Genomic DNA, 22,988 nt, shown 5'->3' on the forward strand with positions numbered 1-22,988 from the left:
ATAGCACCTTATTTGGTATATGATTGATATGTATGGCTCACAGTATGTATGTCATGTATGGCCCAGTTGATATGTATGGTATGTGGTATTTGGGGAACTCACTAAGCTTCGTGCTTACGGTTTACAGTTTTGGTTTAAGGTATCTTCAGTTTTTGGATAAGGAGCTCGGGATGATCGCATTGCATTCACCATATTATTCCGCATTACGTGATCTTTGGGATTAGACTCTGATATTTATTTTAAATGAAATGTTTTCAATGTTTGGGGACAAAGTTACTAAGTGTTTTCTTATATTACAAATGAAATTTTTGGTCTTGAATTTTGGGATGTTACAGTTTCTATAAACTAAGGTTTCTAGTTTCTTCATTTAACTCTTTTGTGTTCTTAGGAGAGAGTAGAGCAGGTTGATGTAGTGAGTTTTTGTTGTAAAAGTAATAAACCACTAATCTATGCAATAAAAATAGATTGTTCATGTTGTAAAATATCTTTGTTATTTTGAACAAAGACCTTCATTGATTTTTGATGTAGTAACTTTTGACTGCGCAACCCAATATATCTTATTCGTATCATTTCCATCGCTCCACATAAATTGTCGCCTTAGTTTTTTTTCAAGGGAAAATGAATTATAAACCCAATGAAGTTTCCAAACCATTCAAAAAACCTCAATTTTGTCTGTTCAAGAAAACCCAACAAACTTAACATTTTGTCTAAAAAAGCCCAACTAAATTACACTTCTCATTTAGGGTCAACCGGTTAATGAAAGTCAACGAATGACATGACTTATGACGTGTAATTAAATATCGGAAAATGACTTGTAAGACTAACAAAGTTTTAAAACCGTTCAAAAAAACTCAATCATGTTTTGTCTGTTGAAAAAACCCAACGAACTTACACTTTTGTTCAATTCTCATTAGAGGCAACCAGATTCATTGGGTATACAACTAGTTGGCAAATGACATGACATTATATTTAATGACATGGAATAAACATATTAGAATTGCCCTTTATATATTGATTTAGGGCTTGGAGAAGAGAAAACCGAACGACGTTTGTGTTCGATCTATTGTAATAGCTACTTCTTCTTCTTCCTCTCAATCGTTGATGTCCAACTCAAGATCCACAAAGAAGATATTTGGCAATGTAAACTCTTGTGGATGTAGACGCCCTTCTCAGATTTGGACATCTAGATGGAGTATCATCCAGATATAATGTTTAGGGCTTATTCGAACAAATGGGTAAGTGTAATTGAAAGCTTTATCACGTCCATTTTAATAAGTTTTGTTTTTGAAAGAAACCAAATAAATAGATAGAATATGGACATGATAAAACTTTCAATTACACTTACCCATATGTTCGAACAAGCCATGAACTTTGCTTGAACAAGCCCTGAATTTTTTCTTTAGATAATCCTCTGTTCTAGATGTCCAAATCCAAGAAGGGCGTCCACATCCACAAGGGTTTTCATCATCAAATATCTTCTTTGTAGATCTTAAGTTGGACATCAACGTTTGAGAAGAAGAATAAGAAATAGCTACATGAGATCGAACACAAACGTTGTTCGTTTTTCTCTTCTCCAAATCCTGAATCGATCTAAAAAGGGCAATTCTAATATGTTTATTCCATTTCATTAGATATAATGTCATGTCATTTGCCAACTAGTTGTATACCTAATGAATTTGGTTGTCTCTAATGAGAATTAAACAAAACGTAAGTTTGTTGGGTTTTTTTCAACAAACAAAACATGATGGAGTTTTTTGAATGATTTTGAAACTTTGTTAGTCTTACAAGTCATTTTCCGATATTTAATACACGTTATAAGCCATATCATTCGTTGACTTTCATTAGCCGGTTGATCCTAAATGTTAAGTTCGTTGAATTTTTTTGAATAGACAAAAAAATTAAGTTTTTTAAACGGTTTAAAAACTTCGTTGAGCTTATAAGTTATTTATTTTTTCAAATATATTTTTTGTTTTTTTTTTTGAAAGAGACAAATATCTTTTTTGTTATGTACATGAGAGCTTTACCATTGATTTTCACATCAATATTTTTTTTTGGTGATTTCAATTTAATTAAATTCTTTGACAGTTGGGAATTTAAATATACTAATGAAATTTTAAACGCACAGATCAAAGAATCAAATCACATCATTTATCCATGTTCTAACGAAGCTTAAATTTGATGAATATGTATACAATAACGTTGACGAATGTTTTTGGTCAATCCTATTAATGACCACATATTTAACGGGCCAGCTCAAACTTTGACTCCGCAGATGGGAGTGGGAGCCATGTCTCTTCGGTAGATTCAAAAACCCTTTTCTCAGGTAGACACAACATTACAATTTACATTATTACTAATCCACTATTTACAAATCTACACCCCACTGATCCATTCAATCGACTTCCTCAATCCTCATCGAGTCTTTGTCTTGTTCTCTGTTAACGGAGACGATGAGTTTCCGGTTTAAGTTTCCGCCACCGCTGCTGCCGTCTTCTTCCATTTCCCTTAGGAATTTATTCATCTTCTTCGTCTGCATCATCATGTCCCAGAAATCCAACGCTCAAACTCCGCGAACTGATCCTTCCGAAGGTACTATCGCTACTCTCTCTGTCACTCCCTCATTAGATCGACTACGAGTTTAATCTGATTAATATATCAGATTTGAGCTTAATTATCAGTTATCTGGATCGATTACGAGCTCACGATGCTGTATTTTGATACAATCGGTTCATATTCGTATATTCTGATCATTTGACTTGATTCACCGTGCTGTCCTTAGTTGAAACCAAATCGAAAATGTTGAAGCATCAGATATTCAGATTGAATTAACAAGAATTAGTATCCAGATTTCTCGTTCTTCCATCTGTTCATGTCGGCTTAGCTGTCCCGTCCGTCGGCTCAGCTCATACTTGCCGAATAGGGAGTTGTCAGCCATCTGAATAGTCCAAAAATTGGATAATTTCGTAATATAATAATGTCAGTACTTTTCATACATAAAAAAATAAAAATAAAATAAAAGGATATATGTATACATTGTTAACTTTAAGAAGCTGTGAGTTCAGTTAAGACACAATCTACATTTATTCGAAATAACTTTCACAAACATAAATTGAAAAAAATATGTAGTGCAATTTATTGTTAAAAAAAATAGAATTAGTAAGTGAAAAGTTAGATTGGAATCGTACTCTTGAGAAAAACAGAAAAAAGTTGTATTTATTTTTAGAATGATGAATTGTTGAATTATTATATGTATGTATTTTGTATTTTGTATTTGATATTAGACAAAGAAACAATAATAACATTATAAGTGCAAATTTAATTTCAAAGCAGAAAGACTAAAATAGTTATTTGATTCTAAGTTTCACACTAACATTTGCAGGTCAGACTTGCCAACTTCCTTTTTAGGATGTAATTGACTTCAAAATCATAATAAAGTCTTGGACATTGATTTAAGGAATCGTCGAAGATATTTGGAAAGAGGACCTTTTTAACAACTTTCCTCATAAATTAACAAATTTCACACTTATTTGAGCATCTAGTTTTTACGTTTTTTTAATCATAAATACAGTAATAAATATTTTTGTCAATCCGATCCAAGCTACCTAAATTTGACATTTTTTTATATATCAATTAGCACAATAATATTTTTTTTGGTCAAATTTAGTGGATATGTATTTTACTAAAGCAATTAAATATCGAAGAAAATTCTATTGTTAACCTGCTATGGCAAATGATAGCAAATCAAACTACAAAACTAAATTGTCAAAATTTGTGACATTTATATATTTTTCCCTAATAAAAGCTTAAAATAAAAATCATTTGATGCAATTTTCATAGGATTTCGATGATACTTTTTATTCGGGATGCTAATGATTTAATTTATAAATTTATATTTAGATATTTTAAGAACTTTATTAAATATAAAACAATATGTCTAATTGACGTAATTGTCCATCAACCATATGAAAGACTCTTGCAAGTATTGCTAAATGCTAACGACACACGTCTTGCTATGAAGCGGTGCAATCTTATATTGTTCTTTGACCTTGACTATATTTGTCATAAATAGGCTTTGACCTTTAAGGTATTCTTTTGCTTCATTTACTACATCTCTATCTATTTTAGAACTACAACAGTTCCTTCAACTCATTTCAATATATATATATATATATATATATATATATATATATATATATATATATATATATATATATATATATATATATATTTTAGAACTACAACAGTTCCTTCAACTCATTTCAATATATATATATATATATATATATATATATATATATGTTTCTAAGTTAGTAAATATGTTTATTACCAAACAATATTGAATCTTAGATGAGTTTTATTAGATATAACAATAATAAAAGAGAAAATGACAAAAATAGCAATTTACACTAATGGCATTACAAAAATAGCCAAAAAAAAATCGAAATTACAAAATTAGCTAACGATTTCGCAGATGGAGATGTTCCATCTGCGAAATGAGCATCTCATCTGCGAATGTACAAACACCTAAAGCACAACTGTGATTTAAGTGCTTGTACATTCGCAGGTGCTTTTAATTTTTTTTCTGTATATATAGGGGTAAAATCGCAGATGGAATAGGTCCATCTGCGATTTACTCTCACTCTATCTGCGAAATTGTGGTATTTTTTTGTTTTTTTTTTAGTTTGACTATGAAATGAATTGGTTTGACTACGAAATCATGTTGTTATATAAAAATTTTTGTAGAAAAATATCATTTTGGTTGTTATTTGTTTAGGAACTTTCTCTACAATTTGTTTAAAAAATTTAGTCAAACCAATTCATTTCATAGTCAAACTAAAAAAAAATACAAAAAAATACCACAATTTCGCAGATAGAGTGAGAGTAAATCGCAGATGGACCTATTCCATCTGCGATTTTACCCCTATATATACAGAAAAAAAATTAAAAGCACCTGCGAATGTACAAGCACTTAAATCACAGTTGTGCTTTAGGTGTTTGTACATTCGCAGATGAGATGCTCATTTCGCAGATGGAACATCTCCATCTGCGAAATCGTTGGCTAATTTTGTAATTTCGATTTTTTTTTGGCTATTTTTGTAATGCCATTAGTGTAAATTGCTATTTTTGTCATTTTCTCTTAATAAAATATTGAACTAACGACCATTAATGTTTTTCCTTGTCTCTCCAAAGTCCAAAGTATTGCTTAACGACCATTACAAATGGTGTAACCGTATACGTATTGCGTTTTTGTCTTTTTCTTTTATTTATTTATTTAAATTTCTTTGACATTCTAACCAAAAAACCAAAAGCCAAATAATGTATTTCCAAATACTAATGAATCCGGGTAAAACCGACGGGTTGCTAGTCTTTTGGTCAAACTCACTTGACTACTGCTATGCATCTCAATCGTAAATACTAAACGAAACCCTGAAGCAATGAGCATCGATCGATGAATAAGCAATCGCTCCATTTTTTTTTTCAATTGAACAGTGAGAGCGTTAAATTCGATATTTCAACAATGGGATGTTCAAATTCCGATGGGGCAGTGGAACATAAGCGGAGAACCATGCAGCGGAACAGCGCTCGGATCAGATTTCGACAACGAGAACAGAATTGCAGCAATCCAATGCAATTGCACCTTCGACAGCAACACCACTTGCCATATTACCAAACTGTAAGTCTTTCGTCTTCTTCAATCAATCACTTTTCCGATTTAAGTTTATCAAAAAGCAACCCCACTTGTAGGATGTCCACGTGTAATTTGAAAGGACAATGTTGTAATAAGGGAAAAATGCTTTTTCTTGAGATTTCTCTATCTTTTTGTTTCCAGGAAAGTCAGTCAACTTAACAGGCAAGGGGTTATTCCTGAAGAACTTGCTGCTCTAACTTATCTTGCTGTGTTGTATGTATTTTTCTTTAACTTTTCAATCCTTTCTTTTTCTCAAAAGTATTAATCCAAATCAATCTTCATAATATCTTTCACTTCTGCAGAAAAATTGATCAGAATGCCTTCACTGGTACCTTGCCTCCATTCCTTGGAAATTTTTCTGCAATGGTGGTATTGTAAGTGTACGATTTTTATTTATTTAACTGGATAAAGTTTTGTTGAATCATTTAGTTTTACCTAATGTACATAAATAGAATCCAAGTTATATAATCTTAATCTGAAATCTTATACTCCTAGAACATTCTTTTGTTGCATGTGGCATAGCATGTTCAGATTTATCCCATCAAATATAGCATTCCAAAAATATATATATATCTTAAAATTGTCGATTTTTTTGTCTTAATACTTTCATATTGACAACTTTTTTATTTTTGTTTTCCTGAACAGGTCACTTGCCCACAATCAATTCTCTGGTCCCATACCCAAGGAGCTTGGAAATCTTAAAGAACTAAATATGTTGTGAGTTCCTTTTAATGTTATTTTGTATACAAATTTATTGTAGTCAATTTTTTTAAATTATAAAGAACTCTGTCCATGTATTTATAATTCTTTTACTCTTTGTTTATAAACTAAAATATGTTGTCTTTTTTATTGCAGGGCTATAAGTTCCAACAATTTTTCAGGAAGTCTTCCCCCAGAACTTGGAAACCTAGTCAACTTGCAGCAATTGTATGTTATTATTAGAATATATAAATTATATATGCAACAAGCATATTATATTATATAATATAATTTAATATCTGATTTTATATAAAATTTGCAGTTATCTAGACAGTTGTGGTGCGGGTGGAGAGATTCCCTCTACATTTGCCAACCTCCAAAATATGATTGTCATGTATTATTTTTCTCTCTCATTAATCTCTTTATTTTTTATGGGAAAATCATGGAATTATTATCAATGTACATTCCTCTCACTACCAATATGGGTAAAGTACTTTATTTCTTTCCCATAATAGTAACATACTTACATCTTTTAGTGGAAGGGCATTATGGGCATTATGTAACTTTGTTGTTATTATGGTTAACAATTGTAAGAAAATCGCTATTATTTAAAGTATGTTGTTATTTCATGTAATTTACCTTTTTTAGTATAATTGAAAATCAAATACAACTTCTAATTATTTGCTTACTATGAGATATGTTATTGGTTTTCAGGTGGGCATCAGATAGCCCTTTTTCTGGAAAGATACCTGATTTTATAGGAAACTGGACAAAATTAGTAAGCCTGTGAGTAAGAATGATTATATCTCAAAATTTTAAGCTACAAAAAGTATCAGTTTACTTACTTTCATTTTTTTTATTTGATAATTTAGGAGACTTCAAGGGAATAATTTTGAAGGTCCTATACCAGCTACTTTTTCAAATTTGACCTTGTTGACTTCTCTGTGAGTTCAATTTTTCTCTCTATCTTTATCATTTATCTAAATTATGTGAGTCATGATATGTTTTTCAAGTATTGTGAATTAAATAAATTATCATAATTGACAATATTACTTACACATATAATCAAACTAAACATATATGTAAATGACATAATTTTCTAGTTCATCTCTTGACTTTATCATGAACTACTTTTAAATTTATACATGAAATTTTACAGGCGAATAAGTGATTTGCAGAATTTCAGTTCATCTCTTGACTTTATCACCAACTTGAGGAACCTAACTGATTTGTAAGATGCATAACATAAATCTCTTTCACACGATGTTTTCAAATCTTTACCAAATTACTAACCATTTTTTTCATCTTTTTAACCAGAGTTATAAGAAACGCATTAGTTTCAGGTCCTATTCCACCAAACATTAATCGATTGGAAAAGCTAGAAACACTGTAAGTTTTTCATGCAAATTGTAAACAAACAACTTTACACAATTCTCTAAAAGGCAAGAGATAATATCTTATAATAATTACTGTATTATTTCTTTTTTGGTAGAGATTTAAGTTTCAACAATTTAACTGGTCCTCTACCACAAACATTAATGAATATGAGTTCCCTCCTTTCCTTGTAAGTTTTCATTACAATTTCTCTTACAATCCCATATACAATAATTTAACTGTTTTTTTTTTTTTTTTTTTTTTTTTTTTTTTTTTTTTTTAAATTATTATTATTATGTGTTGTTTTATTTGATGTGGTTAGGTTTCTTGGAAACAATAGCTTGTCTGGTTCTCTTCTTCCTGAAAAAAGTGTACGTCTTCAAAATATGTAAGTTGATTACAGCTACTTGAACATGTTTACTGTTTAAGTTAATTTACTTTTTTCATTTTCTTGATTTAACAAGAAATTTATTTTGTAGAGATTTGTCTTACAATGAACTCTCTGGATCTTTTCCTCCGTGGGTGATTCCATCATGGGCAATGCCTAATCTGCAATTGTATGTTTACTTTCATGTTTCAATGTCACTTTTTTTAGATATCTTTATCACTGATATTCATTTTCTGCCCATTTTGTATGTCTTAATCCATTTCATTTGCAAAAGTGAACTTTTTTTTTTTTTGTAATTCTATTTATATATTGGAATGTTTGTGTTAATTTCAGGAATTTGGTGGCTAATAACTTTAAATTTGACAGCACAAACACAAGGTAACCAATCAATGTCTTTTTTTTTTTTTTTTTGATTTTTTAATTCTTATTTCTGTTTGCAGTATTTTCCCAGGATTAGTTTGTCTTCAGAGAGACTTTCCTTGCAACAGGAACACAACAGCACCTTGTAAGTTGCTCATTATTTCTTTCCATTCTTATCTTCTTCACTTCATTATTTTCACTCCAACTTATTATTATTATTTTTAATTAATAATCTTTATTACTTTCTAAAGATACCAGCTTTGCAATCAAGTGTGGTGGATCAGGAGTAAGGGCAAATGGCATACAATTCGATACAGAAAACTCTACAGCCTTGGGACCCGCATCCTACTATTTATTTCAAGAAAAATGGGCTGTGAGCAATGGGGGTATAGTAATTGACAGAAAAGACCCTTCATTCATACAAACTACATCAATCAAAGTCAACAACACAAGATACCCTGAGCTTTTCACAACTTCAAGAAAATCTCCAGGATCCCTTAGATACTATGGTTTAGGCCTTCAAAATGGTCCTTACACTATAACCCTTTTCTTTGCTGAAACTGTCTTCAATTTAACCACAAGCATCTGGAAGGGTCACCCCAGGCGCCTCTTTGATATTTACATCCAGGTTAGACTGATATTTTAGATTTATATTTTTTTTCCCGTTTTTTATTAATGAGGGTATTTTGGTATTTTTTTTACGATGTTCTTCAGGGAAATCGTGAACAAAAGGATTTTGATATATCAAAGGAAGCAGGTGGTGCTGGAATAGCTCTAGAAAAGAATTATGATGTTACAGTGACACAAAATCATATTGAAATCCATCTTTTTTGGGCTGGAAAAGGGACTTGCTGTATACCTGAACAGGGAGATTATGGTCCTTTAATTTCTGCCATCAGAGTTACCCCTGGTAATAATCAGAAAATGCATACATATTCTTTTATCTCATTTTGATTCTAATGATTTCTGATTTTTTTTAATTAGGTTTCAAAGTGAAGGGTAATTCTTCAAATAATACTGGAATAATAATTGGTGTCATAGCTGGTGTGGGATCTGTCTCCCTTGTTTTCTTAATTTTTGGTTTATTATACTTGAAAAGGAGAAGGTCAAAAGACGAGGAAGAAGAAGGTAACTAACAATTATATCAGTTATTATTATTATTATTATTATTATTATTATTATTGTATAGGTGTGTTTGGTATGCAATTCCATAAATTTTCTAATCATATTTCTTTATTTTTTTTGTTTTCACAGAAATTCTTGGCATTGGACCAAAAGTAAATACTTATAGCTATGCAGAACTGAAAACTGCAACTGCAGATTTCAGTCCTTCAAATTTCCTTGGAGAGGGTGGTTTTGGACCTGTTTACAAGGTTTTTCTTTATCTATTAAGTTTTCTGCATATATTCCATTCGTTTCTTGTTAAAAATAAAAAAATAATGAGGTTTATTAATATGTGTCACAGGGGATGTTGAATAATGGAAATGTAGTAGCTGTGAAGCAACTCTCAGTAGCATCCCAGCATGGAAAGAGTCAATTTATAACTGAAATTTCCACCATTTCATCTGTCCAACATCGGAACCTTGTTAAGTTACATGGTTGTTGTATTGAAGGAGCTAAAAGGCTCCTTGTTTATGAGTATCTCGAGAACAAAAGCCTTGATCAAGCACTCTTTGGTATGCAAAATTCAAAAATCTTTATATACCTTTTATTATCTTTTAATCATAATGCTTCACATATCTTAAACAAAAAGAAAATGAAAAGAACATACGACATATATTCCCTTTTCCTAATAAATGTAACTACATTCTTAATATGACTACGGTGTTAGAACACTTGCATCAAACAAAAACATTTGATATAAACAAACGACTGATTTACCCTTGTGTGTAAATAACGATAGAAAAACAAATACGAAAATCAAAATCAAAATCTAAGTATGTTGATGTGTTATAATAGGTAAAAGGAATGTGCAAATCGATTGGGCGACACGTTTTAATATATGCTTAGGAACAGCAAAAGGTTTGGCTTATCTCCATGAAGAATCAAGGCCAAGAATTGTGCATCGCGATGTGAAAGCAAGTAATATCTTACTCGATGCTGATTTATCCCCCAAAATTTCTGATTTCGGATTAGCAAAACTATACGATGACAAAAGAACCCATATGAGTACTCGCGTCGCTGGAACCATGTCAGTTTTTTTTTTTTTTTTTTTTTTTTTTTTTTTTTTCACGACATTATAATAATAGTTTATTAAATAACCCACTAATAGTTTTTTAAATATATATATTAGTGGGTATCTTGCACCGGAGTATGCAATGCGTGGACATTTAACATCAAAAGCTGATGTTTTTGGGTTTGGAGTTGTGTGTCTTGAGATTGTTAGTGGAAGGCCCAATTATGAGGACAAACTCGATTCCGAACAAAAGTATCTTCTCCAATGGGTATGATCAAAATAAATTATTATTATTTTTTTCTAAATAAAAATTCGTTCATTATAATCAACATGTTTGTGGTGTTTCAAGGCATGGAGTCTATATGAAAGCAACCGAAGCCTAGAGCTTGTAGATCCATCTTTAACATCTTTTGATGAACAAGAAGCTACACGTATGATAGGAATAGCTCTCATGTGTGTTCAAGCATCACCTTCTTTAAGACCCGCTATGTCACGTGTCATTGCAATGCTCTCAGGCGACATTGAAATAAGTCAAGTCACTACAAAACCAAGTTATTTAACCGATTGGGATTTCAATGATACCACCAACACTTTTTATGATGAAGAAACTCCTCCTTTTTCATCTGAAACTACAACCATCACTACAAATACAAATACAACCACAAGTACTTCTACGGGTATTGAGTCAACGTCATCACCTATAATCATGTCTGAGATGATCAACAATGGGAATTTAAGAGATGGAAGGTGACATATTTTCAGACACCGGGAACTTGTACATTGTATATTTTATAAGATTAGAATTCTCATACGAAGTCAAATTTGAGCGTTTTTGTTTTGTATGTTCTCGGTTTAACGTATACTACAAATTTTGTTTAGATCATTAAGGCTAAAAGGTCCTCTATCGTAAATTCACTATTTATGTCTCCTGGTGCTGTGTCGGTTTTGCCGTAAAACTTCAATGGGTCATAACTTCTTCGTTATAACTCAGATTTTGACGTTGTTTTATATGTACGGAACCCTTGTAACATATACTACAACTTGGTTAAGATTAATCCTTCTAAATAAACTTTCATCAAAAACTCATTTTTGACGCTCATTGTCTCTAAATTGACCAGCCCGGATCTGCGGGGTTACAGCAAGACAGATGCATTTGGACTTTATGGGACTAAAAGTGTAGATCTTGTTTGTTTTGGAAAGACTTAATGGATAAAGTTGGAAACTTTATCCATTTAGACCTTTTGGGAGTGTAGATCTGGAATTTGGGATATTGACTTAATGGATCAAGTCACTTTACTCTTTGAATTAAGCCAAAGTGCAGTTTGCTTTTCCTGAGCGTGGGGCGTTTTCTGACTTTTCTCCATCGCGTCTGTTTTAAGCCTTAAACCCGATTATTTTGTTTTCTAGCAAAGCACATGGCGCTTCTTAAGTGCACACCACACTTTTTGACCAATTGTTGATTTTGACCATTGACCGTTAACTTTTTGGCCAGTTTGACTTTTGGTCAAACTTTGGTAGAATTAAACATTTAACTAAGGACTAGTATCAGTTTTGAATTATGTAGCTTGGGTTAGCTGTTCTGTTGCGGAGGTTGGTGTTAAGCTTCTGCTGTTTAGTTCATGTGAGTCTTCCCACTATACCATGCATGTTGCTAGACTATCTTTGTAACTTAACATGAAAGACCATGACACTTGCATCAAAGAACATGGGAGGTCCATGACACTTGTATGAAAGACCATGTGAAGGCCATGGAAGTCGTATGGAAGACTATGGGAGGACCATAGCAACGAAGACTACAAGAGGGTTGCATCAGTGAGTGACCGTAAGACTGTGGGATGGCCGCAACATTCACACGTTATGTATGTTCTGTATGGTATATATGATATTTTGGGAAACTCACTAAACTTTGTGCTTAGGATTTTATGTTTAAATGTTTAAGCTATTTCTGGTTCCAAAAGGAAGAGCCCGACCTGATTTCACCGCATCTCCTAGAGTTTATTTTCGCATTATCTATATTGATTTACTATAATATTTGAGAAATACATTTTACAATGATTGGCCTTTGAAAAAAAATTATATTGTTTTGGTGTTTTAAAAATGAAATTTTTTACTAGTAGTTTTGGGACGTTACATGGAGTCCATGTGTGTCGGGAACGAGTTATTCCTGATAAAAGACATAATTGGTTGTATAATAAAACAAAAAAAATTCTTGGTTAATTGTATATAATCTAGAAGGTTAATTGCTAGACTATCTTTGTAACTTAACATGAAAGACCATGACACTTGCATCAAAGAACATGGGAGGTCCATGACACTTGTATGAAAGACCATGGAAGCCGTATGGAAGACTATGGGAGGACCATAGCAACGAAGACTACAAGAGGGCTGCATCAGTGAGTGACCGTAAGACTGTGGGATGACTGTAACATTCACACGTTATGTATGTCCTGTATGATATATATGATATTTTGGGAAACTCACTAAAGTTTGTGCTTAGGATTTTATGTTTAAATGTTTCAGCTATTTCTGATTCCAAAAGGAAGTGCCTGACCTGATTACACCGCATCTCCTGGAGTTTATTTTCGAATTATCTATTTTGATTTACTCTAATATTTGAGAAATACATTTTACAATGATTCGCCTTTGAAAAAATGATTATATTGTTTTGGTGTTTTAAAATTGAAATTTTTTACTAGTAGTTTTAGGACGTTACATGGAGTCCATGTATGTCGAGAACGAGTTATTCCTAATAAAAGACATAGATGGTTGTATAATAAAACAAAAAAAATTCTTGGTTAACTGTATATAATCTAGAAGTGTAATGACTTAAAGATGTTCTTGGTGCTATCGTTATCACATTTTCCCATTTATGTTTAATCGATTCTTTAAACACAAAAAATGAAATTAAAAAGTGTGTTTAGTCTTATTTAAACAAGTGTTTCATATTGTTTATTACCACTGTTTCAACGCAAAAAACAAAATATCACCGTCTATTTCAACACCAAAAATCCTAGAATCACTAAATTTAGCACCAAAATTTTCAACACCAACAAGTTTTAGTACAACATTATAATGATTAATCTCATACACTCGATACTCGTTTTGGACATTCAATATACCAAAATAAAGGTACTTCAAATGGAAAACAAAAACTCATAAATACCTTTTCATTCTGAGTTTGGATAAGTGACGATATCTTTGCTCAAAGTGGTATATCCTATTTTTCCAAATAGGTAAACAACTATGGTATGACATCCTATTAGTGAGGAATTGGAGTAATACCCGTAAAGACTCCTTGAGTGTTACGTAATCATATGAGACTCCGGACCCAACACAAATGCAACCCCAAATGCAGATTCGAAGCCACAACAAAATATCATATAACCATACACCTGATATTGAAATTATGTAAGGAAGATTCAAAGACACGACAACAACCCCTTCAATTTTTTACTAGATATTCCACATCTTTTCCTATGTTGTTGTTGTTGTTTTTTTTTTTTTTTTTTTTTTTTTTTTGGTTCTCTAGCCCTACATTGTTACCATTGACTATTACATCAATCTTGTGGTAATGACTTGTTTCAGAAAAAGTAAAATGATAAATTGACGAATGTTTATGGTCAATGGGTCAACCGCTCAACACCATTGATTATGGCCTACATAATGGGCCAAATCAAATTTTGACCCCGCACGTGGAGCCTAGTCCCTCTTCAGTCGATTCAAAAACCTTTCGCACACATGAGAATACGAGATAGATACACATATACCCATTACATTGACACCCACTGGTCCATTATTCAATTGACTTGCTTCTTCTTCTCTCTCGCTTTCGCTCTCGTTTAACGGAGACCATGGGTTTCCGGTATAAGTTTCCGCCGCCGCTGCCGCCGCCTTCTTCAATTTCATTTTCGAAATTCATCATCTTCTTCCTCTGCATCATCATGTTCCAGAAATCCAACGCTCAAACTCCGCGAACTGTTCCTTCCGAAGGTACTCTCACTACTCTCTCTCTCTCTCTCTCTCTCTCTCTCATTAGATCGACTACGAGTTTGATCTGATTAATATATGAGAATTGAGCTTAATTATCAATAGTTTGGATCGATTCCGAGCTCATGATATCCTATATTTTGATACACAATCGGTTCATATTCGTATCTTCTGCTTCAGCTCATTTGACTTGATTCACAGTCTTGTTCTTAGTTGAAATCAAATCGAAAATGTTCAGCATCAGATATTCAGATTGAATTAACAAGAATTAGTATATAGATTTCTCGTGCTTCCATCTGTTCTCTAGATGTCGGCCTAGCTGTCCCGTTCGACGGCTCATACTTGCGGCGGATTAGGGAGTTGTCAACGATCGGAAAAGTCAAAAACTGCATAATTTCGTAATATAAATAATGTCCGTACTTTTCAATTTTCAAAAATAAATAAATAAAGAGAAATAAGAGGGATATGTATGATTGTATGCTACTGCTGTCTACTTGTCTTATTGCTATTAATTAAACTTAACTTAATAAGAACCTATCGTTTAATTAAAAAGCTGTGAGTTTAATACTAGTTTAAAACCTACATTCCGAATAAATAATAATACTATGAAATAACTTTTTCACAAACGTAAACTGGAATTTAATGTTGAATATTAAAAAATAGATATAACGTGGTCTTAAGAAAATAAAAAAAGAAGTTTTGAAATGATGAATTATTTAAATTTGAAATTTCATATTTAGACACATATATATATGTATATATATTGTATTTGATTTTAGACAAGAAACAATAACAACATTGTAAGTGCAAATTTAAATGCATACCAGAAAAGACTAAAACTGTTAATTTGAAGTTAACATTTGATGGTCAGATATTCACACTTGACTTTTAGGATGTAATCGATTTCTAAATCATAAAGTCGTGTACATGTCATTTCAGGAATCGTAAAAGAAATTTGGAAAGAAAAGACCTTTGAACAACTTTCCACATAAAATAATCATTAAATTCCAATTTGCTGAATTAATAATTATAAACCACTAAAAAAATCTTTGGAAAATGATGACCTTTTAGCAACTTACCACACATATCTGTTTCAATAAAAATTAAATATTCTTCTACTTTTTCTTTTTTTCAATTTTTTTGTTTCCACCAACATCTTATACAAACAATTTTTATAAATATTACATAATAAATATTTCAATTGCTATAAGTATAGATAAATTAGTTAATTTAACGAACAAATTATTAAACATTTAATTAAAGGTTAAAATTAATAGAAAGATATGAAAAAAAAGCGAGGGTAATTTAAAACTGAAGATGCTCTTACATTTCTCTGAAATTTTCAAAAGAAAACCCTAACCAAAATCCAAATAACGTATTGATCAATAACCTATCGCTCTCTTTTATCGATTGAACAGTGAGAGCTTTGAATTCGATATTTGATCAATGGGATGTTCGAATCCCGAACAACGAATGGAACATAAGCGGAGAACCATGCAGCGGAACAGCGCTCGGACCAGATTTCGACAAGGAAAACGGCGTCGCACAAATCGAATGCAATTGTACCTTCGACAGCAACACCACTTGCCATATTACCAAATTGTAAGTCTTTCATCTTCTTCAATCAATCGCTTTTCCGATTTAAGTTCATCAAAAATCAACCTCTCACTTGTATGCCATTTCATTATGTACATGTAATTTGAAACTTGAAAGTGCCCTATAATAAGAAACATGAATGTATTATGCGATTCATTAATAAAGATAACAATACTTAACTGCAATAAATGGCAATGCCCTTTCCAATTTTATTATAGCCACATGTAATTTGAAAGAAGAATGCTGTAATAAGGAAAAAAATGGAAAGTACATAGCTATTTCTTGCATTTAGCTCATCTCATATGGAAGTGATCACAAGTTCTGTAAATAGATGAAATATTTGTGCAAATTAAAGATTTCAGTAATCAAACTTACCTAAAAGGGGGTGTTTTGGATGTGCATTTGTAAAATGCAAAACTCATTAACCAGTTTAGATATCTGTATGAACTATGATCATTGATGAAAGTTAAAAAGATTAAATCAGTTTTACCTAATAACAGCTTTTTACATGTTTCTGTCTTCTGTAAATGTAAATCATAAATGCTTTTTCTTGAGATTTTTCATCTTTTTGTTTTCAGGAAAGTCAGTAAACTTAGCAGGCAAGGAGTTATTCCTGTTGAACTTACTGCTCTACCTTATCTTACTCAACTGTATGCATTTCTCTTAAACCTTTCAATTCTTTATTTATTTATTTTTTATTTTTTATCTTCAAAAATTATTACTAAAAGTTAATCTTCATAATAATATCTTTCATTTGTGTAGGAAAATTGATCAGAACAACTTCACTGGTCCCTTGCCTACATTCCTTGGAAATTTTTCATCAATGGTGGTCTTGTAAGTGTAGTATGTTTCTTTATCAATATTATTTATGTAAAATGACTACATTACCCTTAGTAATTTCTTTTATTTGTCTGAACAGGTCACTTTCCCACAATCAATTCTCTGGTACAATACCCAAGGAGATTGGAAATCTTAAAGAACTAGATTTACTGTGAGTGCCATTTAATATTGTTTGTTTTGTAATAATGTATTTATAATTCTTTTATTGTTTGTTTATAACTTATAATTTTATTGTAGGGCAATTAGTTCCAATAACTTTTCAGGCAGTCTTCCCCCAGAACTTGGAAACCTAGTCAAAATGCAGGGCCTGTACGTTTTTATTACAATATTTAAATTATACATAACATGACACAATAATTTATATATATATATATATATATATATATATATATATATATATATATATATATCTGAATGGAAACTAAATCATGCAATTTTAATTTTTAAAAAATTTGCAGTTATATGGACAGTTGTGGTTGTGGTGGCGAAATTCCCTCCACATTTGCCAATCTCCGAGAATTGCGTCACATGTATTATTTATTTTTTTTATTTTTCTCTCCATTCATTAATCTCTTTATTTTTTAAGCCAAAAATTAGTTAGTATATGGGCAATTACATTTTTACCAATAATAGCAATGTACTTGAAATTTGCTACACTTTATTGCAACTACATATTGCTATTGTTGGTAAAAAAAATATAAGTGTGGTGTTATTATATGTAAAAAATAAAAAATGTTGCCTATATTTGTAAAAAGAGCAAAGTACCTTGCAATTTCCTTCAAGTTGCCTTTTTTTTTTAGTTATTTGTTTGTTTTTCAGGTGGGCATCAGATAGTCCTTTTTCTGGAAAGATACCTGATTTTATAGGAAACTGGACAAAATTATTGAGACTGTGAGTAAGAATTGTTTTATTTATATCACACAATTTTAAGCAACAAAAGTATCATTTACTTATCTCCATTTTTTTAAATATATTTTAGGAGACTTCAAGGGAATAACTTTGAAGGTCCTATACCAGCTTCTTTTTCAAATTTGACCTCGCTGACCTCTTTGTGAGTTACTCTTTTTTTTTTGTCTACATTCATGATTTATTTGATTCTGAATCTGTATAAATGAACTATTTTCATACATGAAATTATACAGGCGAATAAGTGATTTACAGAATGTCAGTTCATCTCTCAACTTTATCACCAACTTGAGGAACCTATCTGACTTGTAAGATGCATAACATAAATCTCTTTCACATGATGTTTCAACTTTCAATATATATATATATATATATATATATATATATATATATATATATATATATATATATATATTCCAAATTACTTAACATTTTTCTTAATGTTTCAACCAGAATTATAAGAAACGCATTAGTTTCAGGTCGTATTCCAACAGACATTAATCGATTGCAAAACCTAGAAACACTGTAAGTTATTCATGTAAATTGTTAACAAACAACTTTACACAATTCTCTGGAGATAATATAATTATATTATTATAATATTTATTTTTTTGTAGGGATTTAAGTTTCAACAATTTAAGTGGCCCTCTACCACGAACATTAATGAATATGAGTGCCCTCACTTCCTTGTAAGTTATCATTACATTTTCTGTTACAATAACATATATATTAATTCAACTGTTTTTATTATTATTATTATTATTATTATTATTATTATTATTATTATTATTATTATTATTATTATTTGTTGTGTTTAGGTTTCTTGGTAACAATAGCTTGTCTGGTTCTCTCCTTCCTGACAAAAGCCCAAATCTTCAAAATATGTAAGTCAATTAGTGATTTATTATTATTATTTTTTTTTGTTTTCTTGATTTAATATAATTTTATTTTACAGAGATTTGTCTTACAATGAACTATCTGGAACTTTTCCTCAATGGGCACTTCCATCATGGGCCATGCGTGATCTGCAATTGTACATTTACTTTTCAAAATTTAAATTTATTGATTATTGAGATCCAGTATGTGTCTACATTGTGCTGTTTTTTTTCCTTTTTTTTTGTAATTTTATTAATATATTGAAATGTTTGCTTGTGTATTTCAGGAATTTGGTGGTGAATAACTTTAAATTTGATAGCACAAACATAAGGTAACTATTTAAATTCTCATTTCTATTAGGCATGGTCAACATTGGAAGATGTCACGCCTTTTAATTTTATTAAAACAGTTATTTTATTGTTTCCACTTTTTTCATTATTTTAAATTTTATCTGGAATGTAAAGGGTAGTCTTAAGTCTTAACTCTTAAATATCTTTGTTCACAACCCAACTCAACTCAATCTTTTTTCAAAAGCTTATTGGGTCAAATAAGCTATGAAAAGTCAAAAGAGCTATGGTCAACGTTCCTTTTCTTTTTCTTATTATTTCTTTTTAACCTTGTTTTTCTTTATCTTCCATTTACAGTATTTTCCCAGGATTAAATTGTCTTCAACGAGACTTTCCTTGCAACAGAAACACAACAACACCTTGTAAGTTGCTCATTACTTCTTTCCATTCTTATCTTCTTCACTTCATTATTTTCACTCCAACTTATTATTATTATTTTTAATTAATCATCTTTTAATAATTTGTAAAGATACCAGCTTTGCAATCAAGTGTGGTGGATCAGGAGTAAGGTCCAATAACATAGAATTCGATACAGAAAACTCTACAACCCTGGGACCCGCTTCCTATGATTTTAAAGAGAAATGGGCTGTTAGCAATGGAGGTGTTGTAATTGACAGAATTAACAATGACCCTTCATTCATACAAACCACATCAATCCGAGTCAACAACACAAGATACCCTGAGCTTTTCACAACTTCAAGAAAATCTCCAGGATCCCTTAGATACTATGGTTTAGGCCTTCAAAATGGTCCTTACACTATTACCCTTTTCTTTGCTGAAACTGTCTTCAATTTATCCACCAGTGTCTGGAAAGGTCATCCCAGGCGCCTCTTTGATATTTACATCCAGGTTAGACTGCTATTTTAGATTTTTTTTTTCATTTCTTATTAATGAGGGTATTTTGGTCTTTTTTTTACAATGTTCATCAGGGACAACGTGAACAAAGGGATTTTGATATATCAAAGGAAGCAGGAGGCACTGGAAGAGCTCTAGAAAAGAATTATGATGTTTCAGTGACACAAAATCATGTTGAAATCCATCTTTTTTGGGCTGGAAAGGGAACTTGCTGTATACCTGAAGAGGGAGATTATGGTCCTATAATTTCTGCCATCAGAGTTACCCCTGGTAATAATCATGGAATGCGTACATATTCTTTTATTTTATTTTGATTCTAATGATTTCTGATTTTTTTTTTTTAAATCAGGTTTCAAAGTGAAGGGTAATTCTTCAAATAATACTGGAATGATAATTGGTGTCATAGCTGGTGTGGGATCTGTCTCCCTTGTTTTCTTAATTTTTGGTTTATTATACTTGAAAAGGAGAAAGTCAAAAGATATGGAAGAAGAAGGTAACTAATAATTATATTAATTATTATTATGTAGCCGTGTTTGGTATGCAATTATTGCAGATGGAATGGAGACAATTTTCTAAAGTGAAATAATTTTTTTTTAATATTTTTATAAGGACATGAAACATGTTTATATGCAATATATAGATCTTACCTGATTAAAGTTAATTATTATAAACTAACATGTATTTATTTATTTATTTATTTATCAGCTTACTTTTGTTTACTTTTTTAATTCTACATAACAAAAGACATGTCTCAATGACTCATTCCATTCCTTCAAACCAACCAAACAAACCTTAATGCCCTATTCTTCCATTCTACACAATTAATTGTAATTCCATAGAATTTTCTAATCATTTTCTTTACTTTTTCTTTTTTATTTTTCACAGAAATTCTTGGCATGGGACCAAAAATAAATACTTATACATATGCAGAACTAAAAACTGCAACCTCAGATTTCAGCAGTTCAAATTTGCTTGGAGAGGGTGGTTTTGGACCTGTTTACAAGGTTTTTTTTTATATCTATTAAGTTTCATATTAAACCTTTTGTGAAAAATAAACAAATAATGAGGTTTATTAATATGTAACACAGGGGATATTAAGTGATGGAAAGATAGTAGCTGTGAAGCAACTCTCAGTAGCATCCCACCATGGAAGGACTCAATTTATAACTGAAATTTCAACCATTTCATCTGTCCAACATTGGAATCTTGTTAAGTTACATGGTTGTTGTATTGAAGGAGCTAGAAGGCTTCTTGTTTATGAGTATCTTGAGAACAAAAGCCTTGATCAAGCACTCTTTGGTATGCAAAATTCAAAATTCTTATACCTTTAAATTTTATTATCTTTTTGTGATAATAGTTCACATATTGTAAGTATGTTGTTGTTATGGGTTACATATTGCTATTATTGGTAAAAGTATGTTAATACGTTTCTATTAGGGATTAAAAAAATAAACAACATTTGATATATATATAAATAACGATAGAAAAACAAATACCCAAATCCAAATCTAAGTATGTTGATGTGTTATAATAGGTAAAAGGAATGTGCAAATCGATTGGGCGACACGTTTTAATATATGCTTAGGAACAGCAAAAGGTTTGGCTTATCTCCATGAAGAATCAAGGCCAAGAATTGTGCATCGCGATGTGAAAGCAAGTAATATCTTACTCGATGCTGATTTATCCCCCAAAATTTCTGATTTCGGATTAGCAAAACTATACGATGACAAAAGAACCCATATGAGTACTCGCGTCGCTGGAACCATGTCAGTTTTTTTTTTTTTTTTTTTTTTTTTTTTTTTTCACGACATTATAATAATAGTTTATTAAATAACCCACTAATAGTTTTTTAAATATATATATTAGTGGGTATCTTGCACCGGAGTATGCAATGCGTGGACATTTAACATCAAAAGCTGATGTTTTTGGATTTGGAGTTGTTTGTCTTGAGATTGTTAGTGGGAGGCCCAATTATGAGGACAAACTCGATTCCGAACAAAAGTATCTTCTCCAATGGGTATGATCAAAATAAATTATTATTATTTTTTTCTAAATAAAAATTCGTTCATTGTAATTAAAAAAATTCATATAATGGAGTTGAAATTATATTTAGTATAACCGTAATAACCTAACATGTTTGTGGTGTTTCAAGGCATGGAGTCTATACGAAAGCAACAGAAGCCTAGAGCTTGTAGATCCATCTTTAACCTCTTTTAATGAGCAAGAAGCGACACGTATGATAGGAATAGCTCTCATGTGTGTTCAAGCATCACCTTCTTTAAGACCCGCTATGTCACGTGTAATTGCAATGCTTTCAGGGGACATTGAAATAAGTCAAGTCACTACAAAACCGAGTTACTTAACCGATTGGGATTTCAATGATAGCACCAACACTTTTTATGACGAAGAAACTCCTTCTTTGTCATTTGAAACTGCAACCGTGACTACAAATACAACCTCAACGGGTATCGACTCAATGTCATCACCTATAATATCCGAACTAATCAACAATGGGAGTCTTCGTGAAGGAAGGTGACATATTTTCAGACACCAGAAACTTGTACATTCTACTTTTGCATCTATTTCTAGTTTCTTGTATCTGTTTTTATTTTAAGATGATTAAGCTTCTATTTTATTTTTCGAATGTGTTGTAATTAATAGAGTGAGGTGAAGAAGGAAGTGATTGAAACCGGCTAAATGCCCCAAAACCGGTTCTGGGCCAGGGTACTTAATAACCAATTTTTTGTGTTTTATTTCAAAACATGAAAATAAATTTTATAACATTTAACAAGGAAAAAGAAAAAAAATTGTTTACTTTATTTGATTATATAAATCGAAAAAGCAAAAACCTATGGATTTCACAGTACACCTTTTCAACTCTTCGTTTCTTATTGT

The 22,988-nt window shown here is 31.2% G+C and overlaps 2 protein-coding genes across 3 annotated transcripts; both read left to right on the plus strand.

Annotated features, from left to right (window-relative positions):
* Positions 1-2,278: 2,278 nt before the first annotated feature.
* On the plus strand, positions 2,279-11,615 carry LOC145058873 (putative LRR receptor-like serine/threonine-protein kinase At1g56140). 2 transcript variants are annotated; one of them, XM_079006747.1, is made up of 24 exons: positions 2,279-2,589; positions 5,491-5,674; positions 5,831-5,902; positions 5,992-6,063; positions 6,335-6,406; positions 6,545-6,616; positions 6,711-6,782; positions 7,103-7,174; positions 7,261-7,332; positions 7,548-7,619; positions 7,706-7,777; positions 7,881-7,952; positions 8,085-8,150; positions 8,242-8,319; positions 8,484-8,528; positions 8,591-8,655; positions 8,762-9,138; positions 9,225-9,420; positions 9,495-9,638; positions 9,765-9,883; positions 9,976-10,186; positions 10,470-10,701; positions 10,804-10,954; positions 11,036-11,615. In XM_079006747.1, the coding sequence occupies exons 1-24, from the start codon at positions 2,451-2,453 to the stop codon at positions 11,435-11,437; spliced, it is 3,129 nt and encodes a 1,042-aa protein (XP_078862873.1). In that variant the 5' UTR covers positions 2,279-2,450; the 3' UTR covers positions 11,438-11,615. The 2 variants fall into 2 exon arrangements, with proteins under 2 accessions (XP_078862873.1, XP_078862874.1); XM_079006748.1 differs by lacking the exons at positions 2,279-2,589; positions 5,491-5,674; positions 5,831-5,902 and having other exon boundaries at positions 5,997-6,069.
* Positions 11,616-14,445: 2,830 nt separating this feature from the next.
* Positions 14,446-22,737, plus strand: LOC145058874 (putative LRR receptor-like serine/threonine-protein kinase At1g56140). Its single transcript, XM_079006749.1, has 24 exons — positions 14,446-14,676; positions 16,092-16,275; positions 16,848-16,919; positions 17,032-17,103; positions 17,189-17,260; positions 17,347-17,418; positions 17,568-17,639; positions 17,929-18,000; positions 18,089-18,160; positions 18,252-18,323; positions 18,469-18,540; positions 18,633-18,704; positions 18,834-18,899; positions 18,971-19,048; positions 19,178-19,222; positions 19,536-19,600; positions 19,708-20,087; positions 20,168-20,363; positions 20,443-20,586; positions 20,979-21,097; positions 21,182-21,392; positions 21,628-21,859; positions 21,960-22,110; positions 22,246-22,737. The coding sequence occupies exons 1-24, from the start codon at positions 14,538-14,540 to the stop codon at positions 22,627-22,629; spliced, it is 3,114 nt and encodes a 1,037-aa protein (XP_078862875.1). The 5' UTR covers positions 14,446-14,537; the 3' UTR covers positions 22,630-22,737.
* Positions 22,738-22,988: the final 251 nt, after the last annotated feature.

This window comes from Lactuca serriola, chromosome 6, assembly GCF_051521515.1.
Source record: "Lactuca serriola cultivar US96UC23 chromosome 6, Lser_US96UC23_V15, whole genome shotgun sequence".
NCBI classification, from domain to species: domain Eukaryota; kingdom Viridiplantae; phylum Streptophyta; class Magnoliopsida; order Asterales; family Asteraceae; genus Lactuca; species Lactuca serriola.

Excerpts from the sequence above, each read along its gene's own strand:
- LOC145058873 (XM_079006747.1), top strand. The coding sequence starts at position 2,451 with ATGAGTTTCCGGTTTAAGTTTCCGCCACCGCTGCTGCCGTCTTCTTCC. Across the intron at positions 5,675-5,830 it reads ACTTGCCATATTACCAAACT|GAAAGTCAGTCAACTTAACA; the intron begins GTAAGTCTTTCG and ends TTTTGTTTCCAG. Across the intron at positions 6,407-6,544 it reads CTTAAAGAACTAAATATGTT|GGCTATAAGTTCCAACAATT; the intron begins GTGAGTTCCTTT and ends TTTTTATTGCAG.
- LOC145058874 (XM_079006749.1), top strand. The coding sequence starts at position 14,538 with ATGGGTTTCCGGTATAAGTTTCCGCCGCCGCTGCCGCCGCCTTCTTCA. Across the intron at positions 17,261-17,346 it reads CTTAAAGAACTAGATTTACT|GGCAATTAGTTCCAATAACT; the intron begins GTGAGTGCCATT and ends ATTTTATTGTAG. Across the intron at positions 19,223-19,535 it reads TTTGATAGCACAAACATAAG|TATTTTCCCAGGATTAAATT; the intron begins GTAACTATTTAA and ends TTCCATTTACAG.